This window comes from Sander lucioperca, chromosome 10 (assembly GCF_008315115.2).
Source record: "Sander lucioperca isolate FBNREF2018 chromosome 10, SLUC_FBN_1.2, whole genome shotgun sequence".
In the NCBI taxonomy this organism is placed as follows: domain Eukaryota; kingdom Metazoa; phylum Chordata; class Actinopteri; order Perciformes; family Percidae; genus Sander; species Sander lucioperca.
The window spans coordinates 33,223,682-33,239,936 of record NC_050182.1 but is presented as its reverse complement, the minus strand read 5'-3'; the positions used below and the strand labels follow the sequence as shown (position 1 = coordinate 33,239,936).

The following is a 16,255-nucleotide window of genomic DNA, read 5'->3' as shown; positions in this document are numbered from 1 at the left end:
TGAGGGGGTGAATAACAAAGATTACATACAACAATACATTATATATACATTATATTCTAATAATGCCATAACAATTTGCAACCAAAATAAAAATAATGTGTGTCATAGAGATCTTCCAGCTGACCCAACTATCAAAAACCAAGGATCAATCCTGAACCATGCGGGTCTTTAGTTCACACTTTTGAGCCAGACTCAGTCTTAGTTTGGGTCAATCTTGAATTGATATTTTAAAGTTTTTGATTTGATTTGACCCAATAAAACCTTATATGACCCGATGAAGAGTCTGCTAACATGAGCAATACAAGCTGCAATCGGGACACCTCATTTTACAACTACATTGACATCAAACAGTACATTACTTACAAAGAGCTTGCTCTTGTAGAGGTACTTGCTGCGCCCGTTGGAGTCTTTGACTTCTTTGCTAAGGACCAGGGACATCTCGAAGAGGAAGAGGTGTCGGTCGCGACCCTTCCGGATCAGAGTCTTGGGATCCCATACCTGGAAGGACTCCTGAAGTATCAACTCTCCCTGGGAGTCTATGTTACCATCAAACCCTGAGGAAGTGAAGGCAGTGGAGGAAAAGAGCCATTTAGGGGTGTTTTCATGTGTGTACAGTATGTATAAACATGTCAGTGGGTGGCAAATGGAGGGAAGTTTAATGAATTTACTGCTGACTGACAGCTGAGTAATTTGTGCTAAATATAAGTGACGTGATTACATTCACAAAAGCAAAGTGAAAGTTCACTTAATCTGAAACATCAGACCCTCAGAACACACTCAGTGAACAGTTGTACAGGTGACTATCAAAACACAATAGGAGTTCCATTAACAACAGAGGCGTGTGTGTGAGGGGGTTTGCTCGGTGTATACCCACCATCCAGCATAGAGAGGTGCATGGCATCATTGGCTCTCTTGGGGACACTGAGCATGACTTCAAGACCATCCTTTATCTCACCTTTACCCTCCTCACAGCATGTCAACAATTCCTTTAACAACAAGACAAGAAGAACACAAATGTACACACAGTGACATTTAAATGAAGAAGTAAAGATCGCATTCATGATTAAGTTCCTACTGTATACATTGTTTTGCCTGCAAAAAGTGAGTAATGCTAACCCAGATACTCTTTCACTTCCAATTATTTTTAAGGCATGCTGTACCTTGAGAAGGAGCTGGTATTTAGTGATTCTCTGGACTGGTTTGATCAGGTAAGAGGAGATGGAGTTGGCCAGGCGATGTCTTTGCTGGATTTCCTTAAAATCAAAAAAGGAAAACAGACACGTCTTACAGAGGCTACGGTCTTCATTATTCTAACTAATGTACTATACAGACAAGCCTTAAGAGTTGGATTACAAAATGGAATAAATAAATACAAAATCACTCACACACCTCACTCTATTAGCACAGCTTATAACACAATAACATGAGCCAACACTTCAAAATATTCTGCACTGTTTATAGTTATTTATTTATTACTCTGTCCATCTTACTGTGACCTGTGCAATATGCCATCTCATATTCATATGTTTAATCATCTGTATATCAGTATATATATTCTCCCCACATGTAAATAATGACCTGTACAATATGCCTTTTCATATTTATATGTATATTCATCTGTTTATATATTCTTCCCACCTGTAACTACAAGAAGTGTTTATAGTGTACATATTACCATTATTACTCTCTTCTTATTTTCTTTCTTCTATTTCCTATTTTTTATTATTTCTTTGTGTTTTTCTATCCTATTTATATTTAATGTGTATTTTTGTTATTTGTTGTGCTGCATTGAGCTGCTGTGACAAGTGAATTTCCCCATTGTGGGATCAATAAAGTCTATCTTATCTTATCTTATTTTAGCTTATTATAGACCAAGCAGTATTGGTAGTTACTTACATCAAAGTAGGGTCCAGCATGTTCCAGGATGAGCTGAGTGGAGTCAGGCTTGTTCTTACAGTAGTTCACATACATCTGGAACTTATCAGCCTGAGCAGGAGAAATAACACCAGTGCTTTACTCACAAATCATCATCAAGAGTCTTGGATGTATACTCTATAGGTCTATTGTACTGTAACCCTTTTGTTATTTAAACTAAAAATGGACCTAGTCACATAGAAGAAAAGATATAGCCGAGGAACAAAAATACAAACTGAAGTATAATAGCGACAGCTTGTAGATCTCTTACCCAAGTCACGAAACAATGGCCGACATCCTCTGGAAGCTGCTCATACTTCTCCAACTCCTTCAGGAAGATACTGTACGAAGACAGAAAGATTTAAATGAGGAACAATCAGAAGCTGAGAACTTAATATTGTATCTTTACCACTTAAAAAAAAAACCTTAAACCAAATTAGCGGATGTTGTTAATGGTAAAGAATACAGAATATCGCAGATCATGGCTCTACTGACTTGTGATGAAACTCGTAGAGGTCCTGCATGTTCCCAAAGATGATGTGTTCCTTGTTGACAATTCCAGGAGGAATCTCCTCAACACCGCTGGTCATCTCCCACAGGTATGTCTGCACACACACACACACACACACACACACACACACACACACACACACACACACACACACACACACACACACACACACACACACACACACACACACACACACACACACCAGAGCAGAATTAATTGAATACCTAAAAATCTCTCAGTACCAACTTGTCTGATGTAAGAGCGTCTGATCATCACATTACATATTTGAATTAATAATTTTCTTATTTTGTGAGTAACCCACTAAAATATCTAGAGAAAATTGGAAAGTAAAAAGTAACCAATTTTAAAGAAAAATGTTCATGCAATATAAGAACAAAATATTAAAACAAACATTTTAAAAATCATAGCAGAGGCAATGAACATACATTTGACAAAAGGTCAATTTACTACAAGTCAGAAACCACCTAATTGTGTAAAAAAAATGAAAATGATGTAAATAAGGTTATGTAAAGTAGGTAAATGCTAATGGCTCTGTGTGTGTTGGCTCCAATACTTACATCCATACACTCCCGTAGGTCTCTGACGTAGGCTTTCTCTGTTTGAATCAGCTCAGCCATTATAAATCTGAAAGGACATGCACATTCGGAGAGGAGACACTGATGAACATGGTCAGGTGGACAGGTGCTGTAGTTAAACCAAACTAAACTAAATAAATAAAAAATCTGTGGTGAAGAAAATAAAATAAAAATACTAAGCATTTAAAAGATAAAGAATTTCACTCTGCTGTACTGTTTCTACATTCTTTGTAACTACTGGGGTAGCACTGTAGCTATATGCGGATGCATCACAACTCCCTTATGACTGACGTATGGCTTGTGAACTTATGTACTGTAATTTACAGGCTGGTCGTGAGCTACCCACCCCATAAACAAATTACCAAAGATATTCTATACAGCATCAGGAACACTGAAACATCTTGTGATAAATGCTAATAAGGCACATTACTGCTCTACCTCCTCTCACATGCACAATAAATTATATCTCCATTTGTTTACACACCTGACTGGATTCGAAGATTTCAGTGTTTGCTATGCGCTCATGTTCTCTGGTTAATTTGACAGTAAACTACACATTATCATTAACCTAAACTATTTCAAATGAAAGCCTATCCGCAGCTATAAAATGTTAATGGGACTGAAAAATAATATGCTTTCATATGTTTGCAGAAAATTACTGAATTATTCATCCAGGCACTTTTCCAGGCCTGTGTAGGAAACCTGTGATGCTGAACATCGGGTGGCAATCAGGAGCGAGTGTGCCAAGAAAAATATCTGTTGCACTTACTCTTTCCTTCGCGCTGACTTCCTTTTCTCCTCGTTGAGTTCATGGGCAGCATCCCTCAACTTGACCTCTGACCCTGGAGCACTGGCTGGGATGATGTCCAGTTGCAGCTCTTTGCTCTGAAAAGAAGACAGTGGCTTTTATGTCTGCGCATAACAGGCATGGTGGTCATTCACTAGTCAACACACCAATGTGTGACATATTTGCTTTCTGTTAGCACCAGTTCATTAAAACTGAGCTGTTGGGAGATGGGAATTTATATAGAGACATGAGTGATCGACGGTCTCCAGTATCTATCTACATCCGACCACCTGCTGCAAGCTCCTTCTCTTGAAACTACAATACAATTAAAGCCAGGGGTAGTTTGTATGATTATAATCATCACATAAAACATGATTTTGTTTTAATCTCACTCTAGAAAGGCTAGAGGGCAAGATTATATCCTTATTACTAAAACCTGTGCCAGACATGGACTGTTTCAGTGTCTGTATCTCTCTATGGTCTTTCCTTATAGAGCATCAATTCAAGGTTTAGGATAAAGCATATGAATAGAGTTTGGAAGGACAGAGCTGATGTCTGTATTCGTTTTTGATTTGTATCAATGGTGTGCACTCACAGCCTTGTTGGAGTCTGAAGAAATGCCAAGCGCAGTTTCCAGGCAGGTTCGATATTTGTCCATACGGAGAGAGAAGTCCCTGTAGCGCTTGTCCACTGAGGACACCCATTTCTTTATCTCCAGGGCATGGGCATGGCCCTTGTCACAAAACCCATCCGCCAGCTGGATCAACAGCTTTACTCGCTCTTTGGTTTGCTGTCAATAGAGAGACATTTAGGGAGGGGATAGAGAGAAAAGAGAGGTGGCCGCAGAGAGCCAGTGCCGGTGAAGGAAAGGTAGATAAGAGAGAGAGAGAGAGAGAGAGAGAGTTAGGAATCAGTGTGTTGCTTAATGGACACAATAGCTTATTCTCTAACACAATAACAGTGACACAGCAATGAGGACACGGGACAATACACTGCCCTGTGAATGGGCCTCACAGAAGAGCGCAGGACTGTGCAAACATACACACAACGCAACACAACGAGAAGAGCAACAGGCACACAAATACAAGCATACAGTCTCCATCATTCCCACCTTCTTCTACAAAGTAATAGATCCAAAAAATAAACATAAACGCACACAGACACACACACATACCTTTGCTGTGATCTGGAAGTCTTCGTGCTCTTTTAGCAGCTCTTGTGTGTGGTGAATGCTGGAGCCGGTGGATGTGTGTGTGGACAGGTAAAACTCCCCGGTGTCATGAATCCACTCCAGGGCCTGAGGACACAACCAATCACAAGTGAGTACATTTACACTGAAGGGATTTTAGTTACACAATTTAACACAAATCTGAAGACCCAGTACAAGTAGGTACACTTGAAACTTACTGTGTAACTACAATTCAATTACAATGTGTATTTTGTATACTTAAACTCACCATCATCCCCTTCATCCTCTCCTATCTAGTAGGACATTTGTTTCAATTTGAACTGATCAGGGTTTGAAATGCATAGCATTTTCCACTGTACAGTTTAACTTTACGAATCCCTTTCACATTCCGATCACGTTCATGGTAATTCAGGATTAGGAAATGTGACATTCAATTTTTCTGAGAAAACAATATGATACAGGAATTATAAATTTAACAATCTGTTACCACCTATTACAAATTTAACATTTCTAGCATTCAGTTTCCAAAGGTCCTACTTACAGTAGTTTCTATTCTTTTTCATGTCAGTGTACTTTATAACTGGGACTTGACCTGCAGTGGCAGAACTGGTCCAGTCAAACTGTGAGACCAGAAAGCATTTGGGCCCTGGGGATAAAACCTGGATCACCCTAGAATAGCCATGTCCTAGAAACATCTATGATGTCATCTGATTTTATTGGCTAAGCGCATTGCTGTGAGCCTGCGCTGTGCTATCCAAACACCACAAGAGGGAGCAAAGTGTTTGTATATAAACAGTGTTAGACCTGGTACACAAGGGCAGAGGTAAGAGCTTAAATCCCACAGATTCTAACTTGCTTTGGCTTCTTGAAAATAAAGAGTTTCCAGCTGTCAAAGTCATGTTTAAATAAAACACTCAACATGTCAGCTCAGTCTGTGCAGTGTGAAGAGATGTTGGCTGCTACTGAAAACAGTAATATCCAAACTCTGTCCATCTCAAAGGTATCTTGTATCTTTGAACAATGGCTGATTGGAGATTGTTTGACTGAGAGATATTGAGTGTTTTTCACTTGACCTATCATCTTATTCTTCTTAAACACAGACAAACTTTACAATACAAATGCCAGTGGCTGAAATATTCAGTACTGCCTGAGGAGTAAAAATGAATGGTTGGAGACTAAATTTACTAGGCCACATAATGATAGCCGTCTTTAAGACTGTCATTGTTGCAAATGTCTGCCAGCTTATATAATTTCCAGTATATTTGAAATGTATCATTACCAAGAAAAACAGCTGCTTGATTTAAAAAAATATATATATGTATGCTAACTGAGACAACTCAGTTGGCTGATTTATACAAACAGGAGCCAATCACTAACAGAAATGAGGCTTGTTTCTACTTACTCTGTCTGTAGTGACCTGAATGACACAATGTACCCATCTGCTCAGCCTTTTCTCCAAATTGGGCTTTTTGCAAGTGCACACATAAACATAAGGACACACCTGTTTGGCGCTGCGTTCAAACACTACATATTGCTGGCACTGATCCAGCCTCCGCTTCCTCATGGTCCAGAAGTGGAGCACTCTGTTCTCTCTCTGCAGCAACTCATTCAAGATATCTGATGATACAACACAAGCAGACAATATATATTAATCAAGACGTTTATTACTGTATGTCAGCATTAAACAGGACAATATAAACACCTGAATTTATAAAAAACTGTGGATTAAAAAAAAAAAAAAAAAATTAAATAAGCTAATTATAACATTTTAAATGCAAAAGAGATAGCTACTTACTCTTAACCTGAGTCTCTGGAGCTTTAACGTGGGACAACATGCCGGGCATGTTGACACTGTTCCTGTGCAGGTACTTCAAGAAGACATCAGCATTACGCCTGGCTAATGTACAGGCCTGCAAGTGTGCAGAATGAGAACAGATGTCAATTACAGGTTCAATAATAACATCCTTCTGACTAGTGAAACTTACCTTAGAATCACACAAATAACAAGGGATTTGTCTTTTCTTAAATATAAACTGAAATATCTCCTTCTTTGTCACCTTGAGGAAGGCTTCTTTCTGCTCCAGATGTTTGCTGATCATGGGGGTGACGTGGTCTGAATCACTGTTCGGGCCCAGTTTATCCGCACCACCACACCAGTCCTCTTCTCTCTTATACTCCTGCTCCAGGCTTTCTAAGACACTGCACACCTGAAACATAGATGATACAGTACATAAAACCACTGTACAGTGAAACACTGAGCTTAACCTGCTCTCCAGTCATACAACCTGTGAAACTATATATCATTGAAAGCAATTTTTTAATTATACTCAGGCTTTTCAGGTCTAATGATGTTCACAAAGGAGAGTGTAATTTCCATTTATTGTTATTTTTTCCCAAACCCACTCATGTTCAAGATTATCACACACACACACACACACACACACACACACACACACACACACACGCACACACACACACACACACACACACGCACACACACACACACGCGCACGCACGCACGCACGCACAAACGCACAATAACAAGTACCTGTTCAGAGGTCTTGTAGAAGGCCACAGAAGCATTAACCAGCTTAAGTCGGTCCTCCATCTTGAGCATCAGCTGCTGCCAGTGGTCTGCCACCTTCAAGTCAAACAATAGAATAGAATAGAATAGTTCTTTGTCATCTTTTCAACAACGCAACACAGTTTAGCAGCTCTCAATATGGCAGTTAAATCACAGACAAACAGAAATATACAATTTAAATAGTAAAATATAAAATAACAAAATAGAAAAAACAAAAAAAATACCTTCTCTGCGCAGTCTCTGATCATATCCATGTCATAGTGGTTTGCCTGGAGTAAGGCCTCAGCCTTCTGCTGTACCTGTAGCGCGCTCTGATGGGTTTTCTGTATGGGGGTGAGATTAAAAAAAAAACAATGAAATAAAGAGTTATATGAATCTCTATATCACAATGATTGTTTTGAAAATATAGCCCCAGCTCCCTGTTGGACCCTGTAGGGCAGTTTGGTGGAAAATTGAAGACTGGGGAGCAACAGAGGAAAGGCTAAATAAATAATGGTAGCGTCTGATTATAGCTGTGTCATAAAGATTGTCCTGGAGTGAGCATTCTGGAGAGGAAATGAGATAGGGAAATAAAAAACGACAGTATCTGAGGATTTCTGTGGCATAACGGAAAGCCTGAGAATAAGGCATTTGCTCTTGCTGGACTGGAGAAGGAGATAAAGAAAGAATGAAGGGTTTTTTGCCACCTTTGGTAATGTCTGCAGCACCTGCTGGGTACTGTCGAGGAGGACATTCCTTTATTACTTGCTGTTTTCTCACCACGCTGGAGCCAGTGCAGGTTTCAGGGACTACAGTTATGGCATTGCTTGTTAAAATTCAAGTCCCACATCAGCAATAATCATAAACACAGCTTTCTTCTGCATTTTTGTGTACGTGCGTATGTGAGCTTTGGAGAAGTAGGTCAGGTACAGGCCTGCATTAAAATAAGCCAGGCTCGATAGAGTTCAAAGGAAATGCACCCTGCATAATCAGTAGTGAAGACAGAAATTAAATAAAGAGGAAAGGTAAGCAGAGAGAGAAGAAAGAGAGAGGTAGAGATATTAGTTATTTATTATTCCATTTCATGTGTGACTTGTGATGAGAAGGGAAGGCGGTGGAGACGCCTGAGGTGAGTTTTAGAAAGGCAAAAGGTTGAAGGATGAAGGGCAACGGAGCAGAGAAGATGCAGAAGTGGTAAAAGATGAGGGGAAAGGGTAGATGAAGAATGGAGGTTAAAGAAATGAAAGAAGAAAAATGATAAATGGGAGGAAGAGGAAAAAAGGGATAAGGATATATCTGAGAAAAAAGAATGATACAACTGAGAGTACAAAGCACATGGACATCAACATGTTGCTTCTAGATTCTTTGTGAATAGAGAAGCTGAAAAGAGAGCAAGAAGACAAAAATGATGTATACATTTTTTATTTTACCTCTATTGCATGTTGGAATTGTTCATGTTCTTTCTGCAGCTGTTCGGCTTCTTGTAAGGAACTGGCTGTGATCAGACCAGCGTTCAGCATGGACTCGCCATTACGGATCCAACCCAGCACCTAAAGCACACACAGCACATGCACAGATACACAAAGTCTTTTGTTATTTACTCTTAATGTTTATTAATATTTTAATTATTTGTACTACTTATGCTATGAAAACATCTTAAAAAATGTAATCAAACTCAAAATGGACCAATCACTTTAAAAATGTGTAAGCTCTCCTCTTTGTATATAATCTCTTCAGCTACACAGACCCACCTTCACGCACACACACAGATGAACACAAAATCCCATTTGCTGATGTTTTGTTGGCCTAGTTCTAGCCAAAGGGCATGTTAAGCACAATCGGTCAAAGACACCTCTTTCTCTCTGACTCAGCAAGCACACCTGCTGTGTGGGTGATGGGCAGAACTGCAACTGAAGCTTGGCTATAAAAGTGATGATGCAACACAATTCCGACTCTTTGTTTTTCAGCAACTTCAACAGAGCCCATGCACTTGCGATGTCCCGAGGCAGGACAGGTATGAGTGTTTGCTGCTGAATATCAGAGCAGCGGTATGTATGCATGACAATGCATGAACAAACAGCTGCAACATCAGTAATAATAAGTACATATATGATTCATTAGTATGTTATGGCATACCATTTGATTTACATAATATATTCCAATATTTCATCATACAATTACAACTGAAACCACTTTACTGTACTTTAAGAGTAATTTTATCTGTGTTGCTCTATCCATAATCCCTGTTCATAAACTGTTCCATTTCATAATGACAAACAGAAAGCAGTTCTAACAAGAAAAGATCTCTCGGTGTGGGACATTTGAAGCTAAAAAAAGAAGAAACACACTATAGCAACTGTAGTGCAGTAGTAATCTCTGGCCAGGATTGAAAGGCTATATTTATAAATAAATCAGAAGCAGAAATATACAGGCTACAATTACCAGATTATGGTTGTATCCAACCATAATCTACCATAGTCTAAAATGGTGCAGTAATTTCCCAGGATGTAGTGCAGTGCGTATAAGTAAGTAGGGAAAGTAAGGCTAAAGAAGTTGTGCTGTATTTTACACTGTAATCTCAGAAATCCATGTAAAAAAAACATTGTACTGTAGTCTTTGATGTGTCCCGGAAGTCATTTAAAAGTATTTACTAGCTTAAAAACCAGAAGCCACATCTTAAGATTCTGATTTATAAATCACTATTAGCTGCACAGACATGCATTGATTCCTGCAACAGTCCTTAGCTGCATTAATAGCACTGCCTCTCTGTGGATAGATGAGTAAAAATAACACCATCATCACAGTATCGTCTTACTGTCAGATCGGTTCAGTCAATACAATGGCAGTGCGTCTGCTGAAATGTTTTGCTGGAGTTCTCTCCAGGTATCATTTTGGTTATTTTAGTCTCAATTTCATATCTGCCACCATTTTTCTGCCTGCCTTTTAAACCGAACCAAACTTTATCGCTCAGACTATTCTCCGAATTCAGAAAGATATACAGATAGATAGAAATACAGCCAGAGAGACAAAAAGAAAGAGGAGGGAGAGAGATTGTTGACACGGTGAGTCATCTACCTGTGGTCATGTGCAGACAGAACATACTGTAGCTTTTTAGCACTTCAACACACTCTACTGTAACTAGGATGTAGCAATAAGTTGTCTGAATTCCACATGTCGGTTTGACCTCGGCATTATGGATCGCAGCCCTGGGTGTGTTTACTTCTAAAATACAGCACACGTGAGCAGTCATATATGAGCTCTATTTCCACTTACAACATGTGTTTATCATAAATACAATAGGCTAAAAGTATATGTTTCAGCTGTTTAAAAAAACAGAATGTGAGTTTAATACAGGGGTAATTCTTTCATAAGTAAAAAGCCTACATCAGCTCATGCTTTTGTAGCTTGTTTTTTCGAGTGCTTTAGGATATCCCACCTACACCTTCCAATCAGTGTTTCCAGGCTGTGTCATTGTCTATCCTTGTTAAACTCTCTTGTCCTTTCTTTCTTCAAGTACGTACCTGTTTGACTTCAGCCTGCAGATGCCTTAATTGGACACACTGCTCCAGATGTCTCCTGTGCTGCTCTGCTGCCAGGTCCAACTCCTGCTGCTTCTCGTGGAGAAACTCCAGCAGGTCCTGGACACGTGTGGCCATGTCCACATCTCTGTCACATAACAGCTCCACACCTGCACTCAGTAGACATTTTTACTATGTTACAAATAACAATCTATCTTTTGTAGTGTCCTTTTTTACTACGTAGTTATTCACTTAATAATCACTTACTGTTACTGACAAGGGTAAATGGGTTTTGAGTAAAGAGGTATTTAGCAGTTCTGCACACATCTCTGTTATATGCTGAATCCACATACTCAATGTGGAATTACAAGGAGAGGTGTAACATCTGTATCTCATTAATGGTCTCTGTATTACCTGCATCTATAGAATAGCAACAGCAGTATAGCTTCAGATTGACATTTTTTCATAGATGGCATAGACAGTTTTCATATTTAATAACATAAAGCCATGCAAGCTGTGAAATGCTTATCTTGTGAAAGCTGACTAAACAATGCCTGACAAATTTAGCATTGGCATAATCTGTACTCAGATTTTATTCCTGCAGTGTGTGTAAGTCGTGATGCTTCAGTAGCAGAAAGGATGGCCCTGGTAAATAATTATTGAGGCAAGATACAGAGGAAGCTATGCCATTCAGGTAGCCATGTAGCTAGCAGTAGCAGTGTAGCTGGCTGACTGAAGAGCCAGACTTTTGCATAAGGTCAGCTAGATTTGTACTCTCTTACACTTTCTCACAAAGACCATTTGGCCAACAATCTTATTTATGTGCACCTGAATGTGAAGTTCCAACATATTGATCTTACATCATGTGAGAACTGTATCCTACATATGTCAGGTGCTTGAAAAAATATGTTACTGTTGACAACTGTTTGTGATTCCTCACTCACCAGACGCCTGGACTTCTGTGACATACTGCAGCAACTCTTGTCCCTGATGGATGACGTCAAAGGTGAGGTTGTTCATAGTAAGCGCTTTGTCTGCATGGTGCTGTAGCCTCTGCTCAGCCAGCGTCAGGTCCTCTGTGTCAAAGTCACTCATCTGCTGGGACAGTTCCTCGTTCCATGACTCCAGGTCTGAGATGATCTGAGAGGGGAAAAGGGGAAGAAGAAGGGTTAACTCAGATACATTAGCGAGATAAAATGACCTTTTACTCGTTCATGAAAATAACTGAGAGAGTATGAACACAATTACAAAAACACATTTCTAGTTAAAAATTATTTTGCTTGCACAATTGCATAATTTATCAGCTACATGTACAAAGGTGTTATTTATGTATCCAGTGCTGCTACTTATACTCACTGTACTGTGTCTGTACTGTATTTATGTTGACACTGGACTACAATAGAATTTGTACAATCCATTTGAAACAATCTCTTTTTTAACCTAATCTTACTTGTAACCTAATATTACTTACTTCTACTTAACATTTTTATTAATTTCTTATTGTAGCTATGCTACTTTATTTACTTTATACACTTGCTCTTTTCTTACTCTTATTTTTACCTTGAATGCGACTGTGAGCAACTGTGACTAAATCATTTCTCTGAGGGGATCAATAGAGTATTCTGATTCTGATTCTGATAATAGACTTCATTTGACAGTCAAAAGGAAAAATGGAGGGAGGGAATGATTGCATGAAATAATGTGTGGCAAAGGACTGAATGTGAACCCAGGAGACAGTTTAATGGTGCAAACATTAGACTGCTAAAACAACAAGATGCCTTACATAAATTATTCACCAGCACAAATGTTCAAAGGACTGTAAAGTACAGAAAAAGCCATTCCATTATCCATATAATGTTATGATTAAAGGTGCTGTAGGTAGGATTGCAAAGATCCAAGGATTTAGCCCAAAAATGTGAACATCAATAACTTCTCAGTCTCCTAAGCCCCTCCCCCCAAAAGGGAGAATGAATGCGTGTGCATGAGCAGTGATTGACACGCAGTTAGACACCCCCCCTGCCCCTGATTGGTGCATCTGAACAGGGAGTGGTGGATTTTTGCAAATCGCACTACAGGCTGTAGGTGGTGCCAGAGGAGCCGGATTTTTTTTTAAATTACCTGCTTCATGTAGTTCTACTCGAACATAGGGTTAGTTTAATCAAATATGACAGAAAGTTAGTTTTATAAGTCTTACCTACTGCACCTTTAAGAGAATTTCTGTATACCAAGTCAGACAGTTTAATCGCTGTAACCCAACACTTAATATGACTGGCATAGTAACAGACAACATATTACACTGGTGATGCATGGCTGATAGAGCAGATGTACTGAGATGTCAGTGCTTGTCTCTGACTGCCCACGCAGACTGAATCATGATACCAGGGGCACCTTGATCCTGGCACCTTCCAGCTCTGCCTGTCAATGTTTTTCTTTTTCTTTCTTTTTTAAAGGAGGTCTACTAGGTCTAATTTATCCACCTGCTGCCCTGGGGCATATGGAGTTACGTTAAATTGTCAAATAGTGGCAGAGGCTTTATTTACTTTACCTAAAGAGAGAATCTTTTATTAAGACAGACTGTTACTAGAAACAGATTTTAATTACAATTTCCCCTTTTGTGAAAGTATATTTTATTATAGCTGTCATGCAAATGTAATAATCCTTATTTTCAGATTTTCTGTTTGACATAATTAATGCTGTCACTGCTGTGTGCTGTTGTGAACTCCCTATCCTGGAAGGCGTTTACTGTGTGAAATCTACAGGAGGTGTTATGTTTTATTAAAAGCAACATCGAGAACGAAGAAGTTACATTAAGTAGGTTCGATGAAGTAGTTCATTTGTGAGTTAGAGCATTATTTCTGGTAAAAAGTAAAATTGTCAAGAGCAGCAAATTGTATGGCACGAGTGTATTGTATCTTTTTTGTATTGATAATATGATTATATACGGAACCTATCATGTGAGCCTATTCTACAAGTATTCAAAATTTATTTAATTTCCCCTTTTTCCAAGGCTTTATTTAGGACTTTACAGTATGTGTTCTAAAAGACTGAACCACTGGCTTTTATTAGGGATCTGGTGTCAGATGAAAGTGTATCTTAATGTCAGATTTGCACATTTGAGATTGACATTTACAGTACTTTGGCCATAACATAATTCACGAAAGACAAAACTGATCAAATGTCAACATTCATGCTCTCAGATACTTTGCATACTTGTTTTGAACGGTTTGAATCCAGTGTCTATCCTACATTCAGCTGTTCTGTAACCATATAAACTAATGTCAAAAAATTTGTCAATTTGACAAGTGTGGAGTTACCATGCCCTGACAACTGGACGTCTATGAGAGTTACATGTAAGTAATGGGAATGCAGTAGTTCATAACAGTTGTAAAATTTAATCTGTGTGCTTAAATGAAAATTAGATGATTTGGCAGCTGTCCTCTTCAATTCAGAACCTGCTATCTTGTGCCTTAAAAAGACCTCCAACAATGGGGAAAAAAGGAAGTGAATGGAGTTAGAAAAGGAAAGTCCAGTGTGTTTCAATGTGGAACAGAAAGAAACTTTGAGAGATGTAAAGAGGGACAGAGGAGCGTTGGTGTTTGCATGTCTGTAATCTTGACTAAGATCAGATAGAAAAGCTAAGTAAGAAGATTCCAAACATGAAACTGAATATCTGTATGAGAACCTGATCCTCTCAGGCTGTGCTATTTTTAATTTCCTCTATCTATCAGGTACTTCACTTGGCTAGAACTAATATAATCCTGTCAATGTATGTTAGAACACCAAGAGTGCTACAGATAGAGGTTTGATTCATAGTACAGCAACAGTACATCAAATGGAAAGCTTGGTAAAAGGATGGTGCTGCATTTTTGCATAACAATTTACTGCAGGCTGAGTGTATTATTATGCTATTTGTCATATGCAACATTTAGGCAAAAATAGCTGCCAACTGCTCCTAAGAGTTAGGACAGAACAAATGCAAACAGAAAATTCAGTTTTAAGTGTACAGTAAAAACTGCACTCAGTAAATACAGTTCTACATTTAGGAACAGTGAGTCAATTTCTCTCTTCCACTTCTTTTCTTTGATTAGGATAAACATTGCTTCTCTCTAATTCTCATGATACAGATAATGAAGTCTGAGCCACACAGGGAACCGAGTAGCTATCAGTATTTATACCTCTAAACACCAGCTGTCACTAAGCTACAGTTTTACAGGTAACAATTATTCTTTTGAATCCTGTCGATGGTGCTAGCACAGAGAAAGTCCCAGTGTGTGCGACAACAGTGGGCATAAATCTTCATTCAAAGACAAAATGAATAAAAACAGAAAAAAGGAAAAAGAGGTAATGTGGCTTTTAAGTTTATACAAAAAGGAAAGTAAACCTCTTTTGCAATAAAAAGCACTATTCTCTGTTCATGTAGAAAAGCATGCTTGACTTATGACAAGGTAGTCCAGGAATTCGGATATACAGAAATTCCCCTGCTATAAAATCTCCTCTGTATAGAAACATGACTTTCTTGGCTAGCACACAGAGTAATCTTATCAAGCCTTTTATAGCGGAATAAAATAATACCCTCTCTAACCACTATGGTAAATTTACAAATCATGCCACAAAGTAGAAACTTACCAAGCACTCATTTGCACTCTGCTCTCCTCTCCTCATACAGTTAAGTAAAATGCCCTCTGCATGCAAAAAGACCATCTCCCTCAGCTACCAACACAGTGGAAACTAACTAAAGCAGGACATAAGTTTCCTCTTTGACCACGTCTTTTTTTTCCTCTGTGGTCTGCACTGGTTCAGAGCTCATCGTCCCAGAAGAAAGCATTGTAAGACAAGTGTATGTCTCACCTCATTCCATGCACTTACCTCAAACACACACCCATTCAAGCCAGGAGGGAGTGTCACAGTACATGTGCATGTATGTGTGTGTGTGGGCAGGGAGTGGAAGGAGACAAATGCCTCCTCCACCCATCTTCATGATCGAGCACTGTGTCATATCAATCCTCTGTCTATGTGTGTGTAGGTGTGGGTTTACTTCAGTGTTCAACATGAGAGATTAGCAGATTCACAAGCATTCCCTGACTTGACAAGCAGGACTCATGCAAGACTTATCTGTTCTTTTTGACTTTATAATACAGACACAAATGACTTGAAACCAACCACAGAACTTATATTAG

The 16,255-nt window shown here is 38.9% G+C and overlaps 1 protein-coding gene across 7 annotated transcripts in view; it reads right to left on the bottom strand.

The window, feature by feature from the left end:
* The window catches only part of triob (trio Rho guanine nucleotide exchange factor b), a 113,836-nt gene that overhangs the window by 29,140 nt on the left and 68,441 nt on the right, over positions 1-16,255 (bottom strand). For all 7 annotated transcript variants that reach the window (XM_036005964.1, XM_031298633.2, XM_031298632.2 and 4 more), the window contains 18 exons: positions 12,023-12,218; positions 11,082-11,248; positions 8,991-9,110; positions 7,806-7,904; positions 7,546-7,638; positions 7,055-7,204; positions 6,793-6,907; positions 6,499-6,614; positions 4,983-5,105; positions 4,404-4,598; positions 3,791-3,906; positions 3,004-3,070; positions 2,410-2,519; positions 2,186-2,255; positions 1,897-1,986; positions 1,161-1,253; positions 875-986; positions 364-554 (listed from right to left, as the gene is read on the bottom strand). In XM_036005964.1, the coding sequence (XP_035861857.1) occupies positions 364-554; positions 875-986; positions 1,161-1,253; positions 1,897-1,986; positions 2,186-2,255; positions 2,410-2,519; positions 3,004-3,070; positions 3,791-3,906; positions 4,404-4,598; positions 4,983-5,105; positions 6,499-6,614; positions 6,793-6,907; positions 7,055-7,204; positions 7,546-7,638; positions 7,806-7,904; positions 8,991-9,110; positions 11,082-11,248; positions 12,023-12,218 (2,223 nt within the window). The remainder of the gene's footprint in view (positions 1-363; positions 555-874; positions 987-1,160; positions 1,254-1,896; positions 1,987-2,185; positions 2,256-2,409; positions 2,520-3,003; positions 3,071-3,790; positions 3,907-4,403; positions 4,599-4,982; positions 5,106-6,498; positions 6,615-6,792; positions 6,908-7,054; positions 7,205-7,545; positions 7,639-7,805; positions 7,905-8,990; positions 9,111-11,081; positions 11,249-12,022; positions 12,219-16,255) is intronic.